Source organism: Zalophus californianus, chromosome 12, assembly GCF_009762305.2.
Source record: "Zalophus californianus isolate mZalCal1 chromosome 12, mZalCal1.pri.v2, whole genome shotgun sequence".
In the NCBI taxonomy this organism is placed as follows: Eukaryota; Metazoa; Chordata; class Mammalia; order Carnivora; family Otariidae; genus Zalophus; species Zalophus californianus.
Genome location: NC_045606.1, coordinates 18,474,078 through 18,489,982, shown reverse-complemented (window position 1 = coordinate 18,489,982; position 15,905 = coordinate 18,474,078). Strand labels below are relative to the sequence as shown.

The 15,905-nt window shown below is 50.1% G+C and overlaps 1 protein-coding gene across 7 annotated transcripts in view; it reads right to left on the bottom strand.

Annotated features, from left to right (window-relative positions):
- The window catches only part of ATXN7L1 (ataxin 7 like 1), a 230,425-nt gene that overhangs the window by 145,180 nt on the left and 69,340 nt on the right, over positions 1-15,905 (bottom strand). For 6 of the 7 annotated variants that reach the window (XR_003516382.1, XM_027573333.2, XM_027573344.2 and 3 more), the window contains exon 3: positions 4,811-4,915. The exons of the other annotated variant lie outside the window; for it this stretch is intronic. Coding sequence is in view for 5 of the 6 variants with exons in the window: in XM_027573333.2 (XP_027429134.1) it covers positions 4,811-4,915 (105 nt within the window). In the remaining variant the exon portion in view is untranslated. The remainder of the gene's footprint in view (positions 1-4,810; positions 4,916-15,905) is intronic. 7 annotated transcript variants of the gene reach the window in all.

The following is a 15,905-nucleotide window of genomic DNA, read 5'->3' as shown; positions in this document are numbered from 1 at the left end:
AGAGGCCAAGTAACCTGCCCAAGTCCAAAAGCTAACAAACGGTAGAGTTGGAACATGATTCCAAGCAGACAGACCCCAGAAATATTCCCAACCATATGCCAATCACATCGTGGCAGCATATCAAGCTACAACTTGGGCTAGACAGCTATGAGGGATAGGGATGCCTGCTGAGTGGGATCGGGGCCTCCAAGGCAAGGCTTCTGTTTTCCCCTCTCTGTGACTATCCCTAAATCACCTCATCAACTCCTGAAGGGGCTTTAGAAACAAAGCAATCCCTCAAAATTCTAGATCTTCTGGGTAGAGGTTTAAAAGGCATCGAAAGGACCCTTGCACAGACTCAGGAAACAGACCTCAGAGGACCAACTGAGGTGGGGTGGCCCAGAAGGTGGCTCCCAGAGAGCCTTTCTCCGTGCCAAGCACAGGGTGTCACCTCTGGGCACACCTGCTTTTTATGCCTGGGACATCAGCGTCGGGTACAAAGTCAGGAGCAAACAGGAATGCAGAGTCCTGCGAGTGGGGACTCACATGACCTGTATTGGCAAGGCGGCCAAAACAGGATTGGACCCTGGCAGGGACCCCAGAGAGGTACCCGGAGCTTCACGACATTCAGAGGAGCTGACACTGGGGCCTCATGTGAATGTAAACCATATTTATAAAGCCAGATCCTCGGGACTCCTGGCAGCGTGATCATCTTCAGGCTGACAATTCTTGCCTCCAAGAGAATGCGAGGCTGAAGATGAATCACAGGCCAACGACTATAGGCTGACCTCAGCGCGCACATCCCCTGAGACAGGGCAAGAAATGAAGACAGGAAGCATTTGACCGAATTGGTTTTCCCATTTTTCATAAGAAACATTCAACTTAATAAGAAATAGCCACACTTTATTGACAATAATAGCTACCCTTGCTTTATTTCCTTACCATGTGCCAGGAAACTCTACTTTATCTCCGTTCCTCACAGTAACTGCGAGGCAATAACTATCACCTTCATTTTAGAGGAAAGGGAGGCTCAGAAAGGTCACACAATTAGCCCAACAGTACACAGATAGTAAATGTTAGTCAAGATTCTAACCTGGGTCTGTTTGATTCTGAAATTCATGATTTTTCCACTATGGCTTTCAATTTTTCACATTATCATCAACCTTCAAAGTCCCCAGAACCAACTGACTCAATACTCACACACACACACACACACACACACACACACACTGTGTACTTTTTTCAATTTAACTTAAACAACCAGGACACCGAGATCTTGGATGCTGCCACACACCCAACTCTCTATGCCAGTATCCATAAAATCCAGGAGCTGAATTGCACGTGCTGTGAATGAATAAGTTGCTAAGAGAACACACTACCCAGTCCCCTGTCATTTAAAAAGTGACAAGTCCAGGGTCTCAGGGCTGGGCACAGCTGAGTTGGGATTTGGCCCCAGGCATACTGGCCCCCAGGTATGTCCCTCCCAGTGCACCCTAGCTTGGCTTCCTGGGGTCAGGGCCCGCGATGGTGGGCTCATTTCTGGGTGCTGGGAATACAGAGCTGACAAGGCACATCCCTGGTCCTGAAAGGATCCGAGAGGCTGGTAGAGGGGCCGAGACAGTCCACAGATAACTGAAGTGCACGGCAGAAGGTGTTGTGCACAGGAGAACAGAGCTTGATGGCTACTAAGAGGGACAAATCACATCTACTGGGGGGCAATGGGGCATGATGCCATGCAGGAACCCAGGCTCTGGGTGTATTTGCAAGAAGGTGCTTCCTACCAGTGATTCCGCACCAACTCCATGAGGCAGACAAGGTGGAGAGACAGAGGCAACCTGCTCAAGGTCACACAGTTAACATGAACTGCTTTGTCTGCCTTCTATGTCCTCTCCATTACAACAGACTTCAAATGCTGATCTATGGACCCTTGGCAGGTTGGGAGTCAGGAGAGGCCAGGTAGGTGGGGCTCGAGCCGCTATACAAAGTTCAACTCCAATGGCTCTGCTTTGCATATATATTTGTAGATTGGGCTCTTCATGAGATTCCTTTAAAAAAAAGCTCTGATAACAAAATAGGGTATGAAGAGAACTGTACTCCCAGATATTACCTGGCCACTGAATGGGGACAGGTCCTGGAGTTTGGGCAGGGCAGGGAGGGCAGGGGATCCATGCAGAGGGGCAGTGAGGAACAATGGCTAAGCAAGCAGACTATGTACGCCCCTCACTCTGGAGTGACGCAGCCTGCATTCAAAAATCAGGCTCTGCACCTGCCTAGCTTTGAGATCTTAGGCAAGGGGCTCCTGAGCCTTAGCTTCCTCACGTTCAAAACAGGGATCACACTGGTACCTGCTTCATAGGGCTGTTGAGAGGATTATACACTCAAAGATAGTGAAAGCACATGGCACAGTACCTGGCATTTAGCACAGTGTCATTCTTATTAACTTGTTGGAAATAGCGAGGCCAATCATAGGAGATAAAACAGCAAGCAAATAAATATCATTAAACCATTGAAAGAATTCTCAGGGAAACTAAGAAATCCTCACTGCCCCTGAAGAATTGCTGTGGTTTTGAGCTCTGCCTTGCATTCTCCTGGTCTTGATAAATATGGGCTGTGAATCGGCAGGACGCACACCTGAAAGACAAGGGAGGTTTTGCCGCCTCTATCTGCTGAGTTGTGAGTTGTGGTTGTGTTCCTACCGCTACTAGTCAGCTGGTTTGGCAAGAAGCTCAATGGAGTCTGGGATTCAAGTGATGAGCCCAGTCACCCCAAACCCCCAAACTCATTTCCTGCCACTGCTCAGAGGAGATGGCCACAGAACCCTAGGCTGTCCCCCTGAGCTCGACTTGGCTCTTGAACCAAAAGGCCTAGAACAGAGGGAGGCAGATGTACCAGCAGAGCCAAGCCCTCGAGACCTCTTTGGGTAGATGAGGCCTCGCCTTGGGCACAACTCTGCAGGGCACAGAGGAGTCCCAGGTCCCTTTCTAGTTCCTTCCATCAAAGACTCTGCCAGTGAATTAAATTCCCAGGGAAGGTTTTGACGGCTCATGGGATTTTTGTCTGTCCCGTTTGCAGCTGTATCCCAGTGCAGCACATCCCTGTGAATGAATGAGCGCCCATCACATTCGGGGTGCTCTAGCCTCCGCATCTTCACGAGACAAACAGAAGCAATTGGCCACATGGATTCCACGGTCATTCACCGAACAAACCAGTTGTGTGGGATCTTCCCGCCACTGCTCTGCTTTCTATTCCCCGACCTGTCACCTTAGCTGGTAGCACCACCTCTGAGACTGACAGTTTCCCTTTGGAAAGGTCTGACCTTTCCTCTCCTCTTGGAGGAAGAGAGGGTCATTTGCTACAGAGCAGTGAGCAAAAAGGTCAGCTCGTGTCGAGCACACAACTTGCTCCTTTCATGCTCAGTCTGCCAGAAACAAAAATGTTAGAGCTAGAAGCACCTCTGGAAATCACTCCTCATGGAAGAGAAAGAGAAACCAAGCTCACAGAGCTGGCTGCAGGGACGTTGGGGGACTGGGCCTCTACACAGAGCTCTCTGTATGGCACTTTATGTTGGGCCCTCTCTCTACCTTGTGTAGGTAAGAAAGTTTTGGAAAGTGCCACTAAATCCTGCATTCTCTTTCTACAATATTAAAAACGCAAAATATTCCCACTATGTATATAGGGGCACACACTGATACAGATTATATATATTTAGATATGGATATATCATCTATATCCATATTCATAAATGGTATTACAATACATAAAAACTATTCTAAAGGCCCAAATACATTTACTGAGGAGTTTGGATAAGCAAACTCCCTTCACTTTAAACCTATTTATTACAGAACAGTGACAACTGAAGCAGGTGGGGGAAAGTCAAAAACTCTTGAGTGTCAGAAAGGGGAAATGTGTAATTTACAAAAGCATACCCAATATTATTATTGCTTTGAGTTTTTTTCCGCACGATATTTAACGTGCTTTGAACTATAACAGTAAAAGGGGGCAACGAGACATCATGTTCATCAAAAAGGGAGTGGGGCTTAAGTAGAAAGATTGAGAAAGCCTCTTCTGGGATTCACAGCTTTGGAAATCATCTGGTCCAACTCCCTGTTTAAAGATAAGGAAACTTCCATCCCACGAGGTTAAGTAACTGCCTGTCCGAGGTCAGTAGCTGTTTATGCGTTCCTGAGGTAGCAGTCCCGTGGACTTTATCTGTTCTATGTCCATGGCACCTGCTCTGAAGGGGGAGTCTAGGGTTTGCTGTTGACCTACCAAAGGGAATTTATTACACCAAGGATGTAAAGATACGGAGGGAAAGTAAGTTCCCCAACACAAACAAAGAGCATTCTTGCAGCGAGAGAGAAACTGAACCTGAGGCTGTAAGTACCAGGCATTTCCTGCGGCAGCTGCCCAAGAGCCCCCTGAGTCCCAAACCCTCCGGGGGTAAACCCCGGGAGACAGTCTGGCCCCCTCTTTCAGAGATGTCGGGCTGCAGGAGCGATTCCTCAAGCCACCACTCTGCCGTTCTCCTCCGGTCACCTTGGGAGGCCCCCGGCAGGTTGGGCGGATGGCTTCAGTCTGGTCCCATTTCCCTAAATAAGTTGCAGGTTTTCTCTCATTTGCTCTGACAGGGCGGAGCATTTCCAAAGGGGGACTACAGCTCCGAAAATCTATCCTCCGTGAGCAGAGGCAGAGCAGCAGGAAGAACTTCCCCGCCGCCTCGGGCTGAGGCAGGCACACCGGGGCGACCCCGGGCTGTCCCGGAGCCAAAGGGGGGCGACGGTGGCGGGAGCGGCGGCTGCGAACGTGCGGCGGGGTGCGGGGGTCCACTTACCGCAGTGCGCCTGGAAAACCTGTGGCTTGACGGCCTGATTGCAGGCACTGCACACTACGAGATAGAAGTCGTCATGTGCGGGATAATGGCCAAATAAGTGCATATCTGTGGGGGAAATGAAAACACGGTGTTTTGAAAAAAGCAATTAAGTCTCAGAAGGTCTACCGTTTCCTCTCGCAATTTCCTCAAGGACAGGGTTTCAAACAAGACGCGCAGAAAGGCAACGATCTTTACTAAAGGGAACATGGTCTGTGCTAGCGCAGCTCCCAGCTCACACAGAAGCTGCAGCCTCACGACACACCCCCACCCCCACCCCGTCGTCGCCCCCAGAGGCGGGCCGCTGTAACCCTCAGTGTGGACAGCGCGGGGCAGGGTGGCCCGAGTCCTGTGCCACGGGGAGTTACCTCGCCCTGAGACAGAGCCCACATGTTAGCTGGCACCCAATGGGGCCCTAGCTATTTGAGGATGGGGGCTCTCCCAAACCCATTCCAACTTTAGCAGAGGTCTCTCAGGTGGGTTGGGGGGTAGGAGGCCTGTGAGAGCCGCTGCCTGCGTTTCCCCACTGTCTGAGGGAGACCCCACGGTCTCCCGGTTACCTGTTCCTCATCTGCCCGATATTTACGGAGGGCCTAAGTGCCAGGCACTGAGCCGGTGCCGGGCCGACGGATGAATGCCAGCGAGGGCCCCGCTCTCCTGGAGTGTCCGGCGGCAGAAGAGAGAAATACCAGACAGATCACCGCACAAGTCAGCATGTGGTTCTCACTGGGGTACGTGCAAGGGGTATTTTGGCCGAGACCTCGGGATGCGTGGGGGTTCAACAAAGAGCGGAGGGGGGCAGGGAGGAAGGTTTGGGGTCTGCCAAGGTAGGAAGTGTGTCGGAGGAACCTTTTGGCTGGAACAGGAGCACAAGGGGAGAGCCCAGAAACTGTAAGCCTTGTGGACCAAGTAAGGATTTTGAACGTGATTTTAAAAACAAGGGAAGCTACTGAAGGCTTTTAAGCAAACAAGTGACATGATCAGCTATACACTTAAAAAATCAGGTGTGTGGTCCAAGGGACACAAATGCATACTTCCACACAAAAACTCGTCCACGCATGTTCAAAGCAGCATTATTCACAACAGCCAAAAAGTGGGAACAACCCAGATAGATGTCCATCAACCAGTGAAAGGATAAACAAATTGCATTCTAAGCTGACAACGGAATACTATTCAGCCATGAAAAGGAACGAGGTGCTGACCCTTGCTACAACATGGATGACACTTGAAGACATTATGTGAAGTGAAAGGAGCCAGACACAAAAGGCCACATGTTGTAGGATTCCATTTGTCCAGATCAGACAAATTTAGAGAGACAAAAATTAGATTGTGCCTGGCTTGGGCTGGCGGGCCTGAAAGGGGTTGGGGGTGCTGTTACGGGGTTCAGGGTTTCTTTTGGGGGTGACAAAAGTGTTCTAAGACAGATGGTGGTGATGGTTGTACAATCTTGTGAATATATTACAAACCACCAGCTCGTACACTTTCCATGGGTGAATTTGTACAGTATGTAAATAAAAGTTGTCAAAAAAGAAAGGTTCTGAGGACACATGGTCACATCTCCCTGTGTACCACTGGGTGCACACGGAGCCCCAGGGGCACCTGCCTTGCTCTGCTCAGCCCGCCAGCTCTAGAGTTGCTCAGAATCACGCAGAGCAGGAGGCTCAGGAGCACCGACATGGTTGAGAGAGGAATTAAAAGACCGTGTATGCACGAGCACGCTTTCTGTCGCAAAGCTCCTGAACTTCCTCTCCCCACCCCCCAAGCCTCATTTTCTAGACTCGACCTGTGTCTTTCACAAAGAACCGGCAAATGCATCAAGGTTCCCCCAGCTGCAGAGCTAGGTCCCAGGGAAGAGCCGAGTCCCTCATGATGTGGGGAGGGCTCGTTTTATCACCCAGCAAATGCTTTCACAGGAGCAGCCCCACCGCCCGGAGAGAAGCGGAACGGATACGTTTGTCACTGGGCAAGGGGCTGGGTCCCGAGCTGCCCTGGAGGTGTGGCTCGAGGATGCCGCTGGCTCTTGCCGCAGCAGGTCCTCCTTGGACTGCAGGGGCATGTGGGCCCGCTCACCTCCCGCCGCGGTGACAAGGGTGGGGCTGGGGACGCAGGCCCTCTGAATTTCTCACTCATCGGTGGCCCTGGGCGCGGCCTGTTATTTCCCCTCTCTAGGACTCGCCTCTGTTCCACTTCTAAGACTTGTTACCGCAGGGGAACGTTATTAGTCAGTACCTGGTGGGTGGGAGGCCCGAGGAAAGAGGAGGCTGAGAAAGAACCCAGCTGTGACAAGGGTCCTGAAGCATGAGGAGGTCCATGCTGGGCCCACCCAATGTGCCCCGGGGCCCCCGGTTCAAGGCACCACAGCATGGAGGGGATGTCTGTCGTGTCCTTAACTGGGATACCACTCGGTTCTATTCTTTATTATAGGTTATTTTTATAATACATGTTCTTTTTTTTTAATAACAAAAGTGATCCACGGTTTTGAAGATACATTTGAAAAATGCAAAAAAGGGGTGCCTGGGTGGCTCAGTCGTTAAGCGTCTGCCTTCGGCTCAGGTCATGGTCCCAGGGTCCTGGATTGAGCCCTTTGTCTGGCTCCCTGCTCAGTGGGGAGTCTGCTTCACTCTCTCCCACTCCCCTGCTTGTGTTCCCTCTCTCGCTGTGTCTCTCTCTGTCAAATAAATAAAAAAATAGAAAAAAAGAAAAATGCAAAAAAGCCAGAAGAAATTAAAAAAAAAATCACTGGCAACTTTATTAACATTTTGCATCTCATTTAGATTTAGTCACATTTTACATCCGGGAACATGTGAAACCAGGAGCTGGTGAGGGCTAAGACTTACTTATTGATTCGACAAGCATTTACTGAGGGGACCTTACAACCCTTTCTGCAATAGATTAAACTATGTAGGAACAGAAAAAAATGTATGAATTAAAAACACAAGCGTGAACAAAAATGTCTTGAGTGCCTACTGTGTGCAGGAAGCTGTGCGGAGTCCGGGAGGGTGAGACTGCGGGGGGGGGGGGGCGACCCCCTGTTGTCTGCTGTGCACACCTGCTCACCTGTCAGAGGGCTCTTGGGACTCCCGCTTCTTCTGTAACCCTTCAGAAATCTGCAGTCCCCACCTCCTCTCTGGTCATGAGTTAGGCTAGCCAGAGGCTGGCCACAGGGGTGTGCGTGCGTGCGTGCGTGCCTGCGTACACGCGCGCTCCCCTAGTTAGGCTAGCCAGAGGCTGGCCGCAGGGGTGTGCGTGCGTGCCTGCGTGCCTGCGTACCCGCGCGCTCCCCTTCACGCTCTCCGCTCCACTGAGACCCTTCTTGGTTTCCTCTAGGACAGTTTCAGCCTTGCCCACGTTGGCCAAAAGTGTGTCTCCCATGTAAAGTGAAAGGACCTGCTTGCTTGCCTGCTTATTCCTCAGTCGGCCGACCTTGGAATCTCCTCTACAGGCTGCCCGGGTTCTGAGCGCCCGGCAGATGGGGAGCAAGATAAGGGCCCTTGGCCTCTCAGAAGACCACCACCTCACTAGCCTGGCCATCACAGTCGGGGTGCTGTTTGCTTGGGGATGAGGAAGGTCGGGCAGAACTGAAAACTATTATGCCCGGCACAATGCTAGGTATTCTATTCATTAATTTCCGCTCTCTCTCAACTTACTGCCCAAACAACACATTCAGTGCACAGCTGAAGAGAACAACAGTGGTGTGCTGAAGTGGGCTTGTCCCAGCACGTCTCTCCTCAGTTCGTTCAGTGATTTCAAGGTGGTAGCTTGAAATCAGCCTTCGTGGGAGTATTTACACCAGGGAAAGGGGCACAGACTACAAATCAGGGCTGGTCTTTTGGAGAGCCGGTTTTCAAGCATTTACCAGAGTACCACTGAATAAAGATGAGAAAACAGGGAAAAAGTGAAACCACCTGCAATGAGACCACCCCGGGGTAGCCACCATTGAGAGGTTAATATGGATCCTTCTCGACTTTGTGATGTGATAACATTATCTTGGTTAATCCTCATAATGAATTGAGAAAGTTGCCATCATCTTCACTTTCCAGGCAAGGAAACAAAGGTAATTGGCTTGAGATCTCAGGGCGCTGATTTGTAAACTGGGCTGAGATGCCAGGACACAGTGACTCTAAAGACAATGCTCCCTCCTCAGCAAAAGGCTGCTTCCTTCCTTGATAGAGCAAAAATCCCATTTCACAGACGAAGAAACCAGTTTGGAAGGGTCTCCTGGGCGACTAACAGGCTTTCCCAAGGCTCAAGGGGGAGTTACTGGCATGAGCACAGGCCTGGAGTCAGAAGGAGGGATTTTTTTGTACAAGGCTCATGGTTGTGCAAGCTCAGGGAAGGTGCCCAACCTCTCTGTCAGTTTCCTCATCTATGAAATGGGGCTCACAGTTCAGGGGGGTTGCTGTGATGGTTCGTAAAAGGTGTTTTTCTTCCACCAGGGATCCAGGAGAGTGTGGAGAAAGCCTTAACCAAGCTCATCTCTCCTACCTTCCAGAACTAACTGACTCTTTCTCCATTGGGAGAGTCCTTGCTCCAGGCAACATATCCTTTGTGTCTCCCTCACGACCACTCACAGCAGACCTCCTGGGAAGCCCGGGGGTCCCTCCCATGCAGAATTTGCACATGTGCGTGGACTGACGAGGGCTGAAAGCCTTTGGGAGGGCTCTCTCTGGCCGTGGCTGGGTTCCAAGAAAGCATGTGCACAAAAAATGATGAGACTTTGCCCAGTTTCAAACAAAGTGTTCAATCATCTCCCAGAGAAAGCCAAACGTCTCCGTTTTGCCTCATTCTGCCCGCAAATAGACCAACTGTAGGTCAGATAGGGTGCTAGCACCACCAGGGCACTATCACAGAGGTGACCTTAGTCATGCCCCCTGGCGTGAGAGAGCAGGGAGGGAGCAAACTCCATTAGCTCCATTTTGCAGATACGGGAAATAGGTACACTTGCTTCTAGGCCGGTATTTTTTGGTTTTTGACCCCAACCCACTATACACATATACATATCTCTCTATCCTCCCTCCCTCCCTTCCTTTTTTCCATCCATCCATCCATCCATCATCATCCATCCACCCATCCATCCATCCATCCATCCATCTCTCCTTGGAACATGTACATTACACTCTGATATGTTCTGTTCTTACTCATTTCTTTTTTGTTTTACTATATTCTACTTCGTTTAAAAAATGCTCATTGCTTTAAAAAAGTGCTCATTGAGATTTCAAAATTTCAGGACTCCTTAATGGGTCACAACTCAAAGTCTGAAAAACACTTCTCAAGGCAATCCAGCGAGTCAGGGGCTGAGCTCAGCCTGAGAGTTCACTGGGGCTTTATAGCAGTCTGAGCTGGTCCTCAGTGGTCATGTGGGAATTTGGAGCCCTGAACTGAATCATTAGTGCCAATCCTATGCTGGAGCCCGCTGTACCAGCTCACAAGAGTTGATTGTATCTTCCGATCTCAGCATTCAGGGAGGCATGTGGGTAGCTTAAATCAGCCAAGGTGGGAATATTTACACCACATGAATCAGTATCCACCATAAACCAGAGAGAGCTGGTTTCTTCTCTTGGAGAGCTGGCTGTTTAAACATTTAAACCACTGACAAGCACCCATTCTGCCATCACTCTTCCCTGTATTAACTTCCCTAATTATAAAAATGGAGAAAATTATATTCATCATCTACCACAGTGGGAGGCAGAGAGTCTTCTGTGAACTTCGGAGGAAATCATTATATTAATATAAAGTTATGGTTGGGGTACTGATCATGAACCCAAGAACCCACGCACAATGGAGCCAGGTATACGTGTGGATCACTTTCTGTATCCAATGAGCAGAGAGAGGCCACAACGTGTCCACGGTCTGGTGCTAGGAGGGGGTGGGGTTGGTGGAGTGGGAAGAGCGGGGAGTCGAGAATTAAGTTACTGGAGTTCTTTCCAATGTCTGTCAACTTAATGCTTACTTATTAAGGGTTATTTGCGGAGGTTACTCACAGATTTGGCTCATGGTATTAACCTAATGCTTATAAATTTATCGCAGGCTATTCTCAGTGCCCCAATTTAAAGCGGGCACTCCTTTACTTCTCTTACCTGACTACTGATAAAATGCTCATTTGTGGCAGGCAGAGTCGACTGTCAACTGCATTCATGCTGTGGTGTGGGCTGGCAACCTTGGCCTGCTTACGGATGGCCTCACCCTCCCTAAACGCACCCTACCGCCAGACAGCCCAGGAGGGAGGGAGGGGACAGAGCTCAGATGTCATGGCAGGAGAGAGACAGTTTAGGAAAACAGAATGATTTCTGTGAAAGTAAAACAGTAACTCTGATGTCCTGGTGTAGCTGGTTGACTGTTTCTTAAGTCAATACCGAAAAGAAATCGGCCGGATAGGAGTAGCATTTCATTCCAGATACACAGCTTTTTGAGGGGAACACTTTTGACACGCAAAGCCACGTGTGTGTATGAACTTCCGTTGCATCCAGTCCTCATGATTGGAAAATGGCTGTAGTTAAGGAAAAGGCAGGGTGACATCTCCAATCCGCTGTTTGTACAGGATGTGTTGCTAAGAAGGGAAGACAGCTGTTTTCGTGGATTTGGGATCAAACTAGATGCTGTGTGCCTTTGAATTTGCCCCTGGACACTTTCCAGAACCCAAGATTCCGACATTATGAAGCAACAACCGGTTGTGAGCTCAGAAGATGAAAAAGTTGAGAAGGCGTGAGTCAGGATTGATGCCTTCCCTCTGCGAGTGGGAATGCCGAGCGGAGCGCAGGCTGTAACAGAGAAGCTGCAAGAAGCAGACTTTGCTTTGAAGGCAGTGGGACAGCTTATCAGCCATCAGTGATACCTATGCTCGCTAGAGAAAATCCCACAGTGCGGAAAGGAAGACAGTAAAACAGAACGCTGAATTTCAGTTTCCATTTAAAAAAAAAAAAAAGCCCCAGAAAATGTCCTTCAGTTTCCCCTAGAAGTCTGGTCCAGGGTTGGGAAACCACCCCAGTTGCTATAGGAATTATAAAAATGTCAAGGTAGCCGTTGCCATAATACTCTATTATAACAACAATTTCCTGTAATTTAAAAAGTGATGCTTCCCTTTTAATGGACTCCAAAAAAACCACTGTAATGAACAAAAAATTAAGGTTGTATTTATGTAATTGTGACCCACCATGCCTTTTCCAGGAAGGTGAACGTGAGCCCTGAGATGCATGCCTCTGCCCATGGGAGACAGCTGGACACAAAGGGCTCGGTAGGACCTCAGGGACAGCCGACCCCGTGACCGCCACTGGGGAGCCGGGGGCTGCCGGACTTCCTTGGAAAACTACCAGAAAGATGAGCTGGTGGCCGGCAGAGGTGGCGATTCATGGCTTCCCCTTACATAACTCAAACGGGGGAAACTGTTGGGAAGAACAGTCACTGTGGTTCAAAGACACACGTGACTGCCTCCAAGCGGATTCCGATTCGGATGCAGAAGGGCACCTACAGGAATGACGCTGCCACCTCGGGAGGGGTGCTCCTCACGCTGGGAGAGGCTGCTCCAGAGCGCGTTCCTGTCCCCCATTAATCTTAATACGCTCATTACACAGTTTTTATTAATTCGTCTTTTCTCTCTGCCGGTGGAGTTTTCGGCTGCATTTAATCACTTGTGTCAAATGGAAAGCTTGAGGGGATATAAAAAATGTTTCTCCTTTGCTCTGACAGCGTGATTCTATTTGTTCCTCAACTCCAAAATCTCCTTAAATTCAGACATCAAAACAACGTGGGGTCTTCAAAGCAATGACCTCAGACCCAATACCTCCCACTTCCCCGGCAGAATGTTGAACTCCCCTCTAGGAAAATGAAAAAAAAAAAAAAATGCGGTCACTTTCCATCTTTCAGATCTCTGAAAACCCAGGGCCTGACTGTGAGGGCTTCAAAAACAATGAAATCTGGAAACGGAAACTCAACAGGAGGACTAGAAAGCAAGCAGCAGCGGTGAGCTCCTCAGCATCAATGAGGGCAGGCGGGTGAGCGTGCGCGGGCGGCGGGCACAGAGCCTTTCTTCTCTGACAGACCAGGACTAAAGGGGCCCCCAGCCTCCTCGTGCTGTGGCTGGGCCGGAAGGCACCCCTCCCCCCACAAGGCTGCAGCCGGGACCGAGGCCTGGTAGCAGGTGGATGCTCCCCGTGATGCTGTGTGAACCATGCCCAACCCAACCAACCCACAAACCCCCACAAACAGGGCCACGGCCTCGGCCTTGGCCATGTGAGACAGCCTAACCCCTCCCCGCTCAGAAGAGCCTTCAACACCCATGCAATCACGCTGTGTGGGGCGAGGGGGGCTGCTCCCTGGGCCTCAGGCTTCCGGCTGGCCCCTTAGCAGACTCTCCTCTGGCTTCCCCTCAGATCCAGCAGAACTCCCATCCTGCCGCACAAGGAAGGGTGGCGGGATGCAGCTGGACCCAGGGAGAGACTGTACTCCAGGGTTTAGAACAAAACCTGTGAGATATGGGCCTCATACAATGCAGGGCCCCAGAGCTGGGCCCCGGAGTCAGGCCACCTTGAGTCCAAATCCTGACTCTGCCATTTGGCATTACAATCCCCTCTAAACTGTTTTGCTCATCTGGAACTAAAGGACACATATGTGAAGGGGCTGGCACACAGTAAGGATATAAGGAACAATATACTATTATCTCTGGCCTTCTTCCTGTCTCTCCAACTCACCCATGCCCTCCTCTGGGAAGCCTTCTCTGCCTCCCCCAGAGGAGAGGCAGAGTCAACCCCCCTCCCAGTGTGCCCTCCACATGTGCCCACAGCTCCCAGGCTATAGCAGAGCACATGGCTTACACCTCTCTCACCAGACTGGGATCTTCTCGAGGACAGGAACTGTGACTCAGTGAGTGCCCTTTCTATCTCTACAGCCAAACAGTCTGGCCCGTGGTAGCTGCTTAATAAATGTCAATTAGTTCATGAGGCGGAAGGTCCCAAGAAGTTGATTTACTTTCTATGCTCCTTAATTTTCTCTTCCCTCAAAGGGGGAAGTTATAAATGATAATAAATTGCCCTAATATCCATGCTGCTATCTAAGATTATGGGGCCAATAACTATGTCTGTTTGTTTGTTCATGAGCTCCTTGGAAGACAAGTGCTGCCTGAATTTAAGAAGAATTTAAGAAGTGCCAGGTGGGCCATCATAGTGAAGAAGTGGTTAATTCCTTTCCCTCACTGTGCCAGACTCATGAAGGTTGCGTCCTTCCCTGTCTGGCAAACATGGCTGCTCCCCATTCCACCTCCAGTGATGGCCCCCTCAGAGCCAGCATTTGGGGGTGGGCTTAGGGGTGTTTACTGAACGCTCCCCCTGGTCTCATTTTCTATTTCCTCATCCTGGGCTGTAAGGTGTATTGTACATCAAGGCAGTGAGTGATCTAGGGCCTGGAAGATCGAGACTTCCCCCAGTCTTTCCTGCTTCAGCCCTTTCCTGTCTGACACCAGACCAACACAGCAGCCAGGCTCAGCCCAGGGCCCACTGAGTGATCTGAGGCCAACCTGGCAGAGGATCTACCAGGTCAGCAATGACTCCGGTAGCTACAAAAGTTATTTTGCAAAGGGGTCCCCTTTGCCTCTGCAGGGCTTAGGCAACAATGCCAACAATTTGTCCCTAAAAATGTTGCCCAGGATATAAACCCAGTCCTGATTCCCTTTCCAGCAGCTGCAGGGACACCCAGGCTCTTCCCTGTCCAGTCACACACATCCTTGTCCACCATTCCAGCCAGATCGGCTGGTGGCTTCTGCCCTCAGGACAGATGAGGAACATGTAACCACTCTGGCAGGTTGCTGAGTCCTGATAAGGTGTCCTATGCTTACAGCAAGGGCTGCTTGTGTTCAGAGATCAGCCACAGGGGCAGGACAGCCTCCAACCCCCTTCGCCATGTTGGCCCCAGTGCCCTGGCCCAATGAGAGAAATGTTCTGTGGAGACGACAAGGGTAGATGTAGCACATTCAGCCAAAGGCCTGCTATGTAAAAACTGTATAGTTCACTATGACTCAACTAGAGAGAGAAGCATCAACCTATTGGGGGAAATTCTAGTCCCTTCCTCCAGAGGACCAGGCCTCAGGTAAGCAGAAGGGCCTATGAATGTTTTGGAATGGCTGCACGTCATCACCAGACTCCCTCCTTTCCTCTCAGGTTCTCCCACCTGGGTTAGTTAGGTATGTATGCATGTATTTGAGAGAGAGAGAGAGAGAGAGAGAGAGAGAGAGAGAGAGAGAGAGCACGTGCGAGAGTGGGGGGAGGGGCAGAGAGAGAGAGAGAATCTTCAAGGAGACTCCCCCCTGAGCCCAGAGCCCAACATGGGACTCGATGTCGCAACCCTGAGATTATGACCTGAGCCAAAACCAAGAATCAAATGCTTAACTGACTGAACCACCCAGGTGCCCATCCCACCTGGGTCATTTAAATGTTTCAATGTTCACCTAAATCTTTATGCCCACATTACCTTCAACTTGAGGACTACAGTTGAGATAATAGTTGTTTTCACAAAATGAGTATGCCTCCTTGGGTAATTTTCCTCAATTCTTCTTCAGTAGGCTTTGTTTGGAATAGGCTTTTCCTACCCTGAGCCTCATTCAGGATAGGAAATTTAAGAGCTGCTCTGAGTGAGGCCTGTTTCCAGTTCATTCTGGGGTCACTCCTTCCACCCCCATCCTGGGCATCTCTTGTGTCCAGGTTGGGTCTCCTGGTGCAGTCTGTGATGCCCTCCCTCCTTCTATCCCACACCCAAGAGAGATCTTGAGAGGTGGAGGTAGGTGCCATATTTCAAGGAAGAGGGCAGTGGGTTTGGGGACGAGGAGGTGATAATGCCTTTCCTTATAAGACAGGAATGGTCAAAAATAATTTCCAGACTGAAGAGAGCACTGCTATGAAGAATTACTTAAAGGGTCGAGGGGAAATCAATGGAGACATCTTCTTTGGTGCCTTTTCATATAGGACAGTCTACCTTCTTGTTGTGGCAATCTGACAGAGTCTGGAGGATGGAATAACCAGTCCCTTAATTCCTTTCTAGCTCTTCAGTTATGATGAAGGTCCAACAGGGAGTGTGT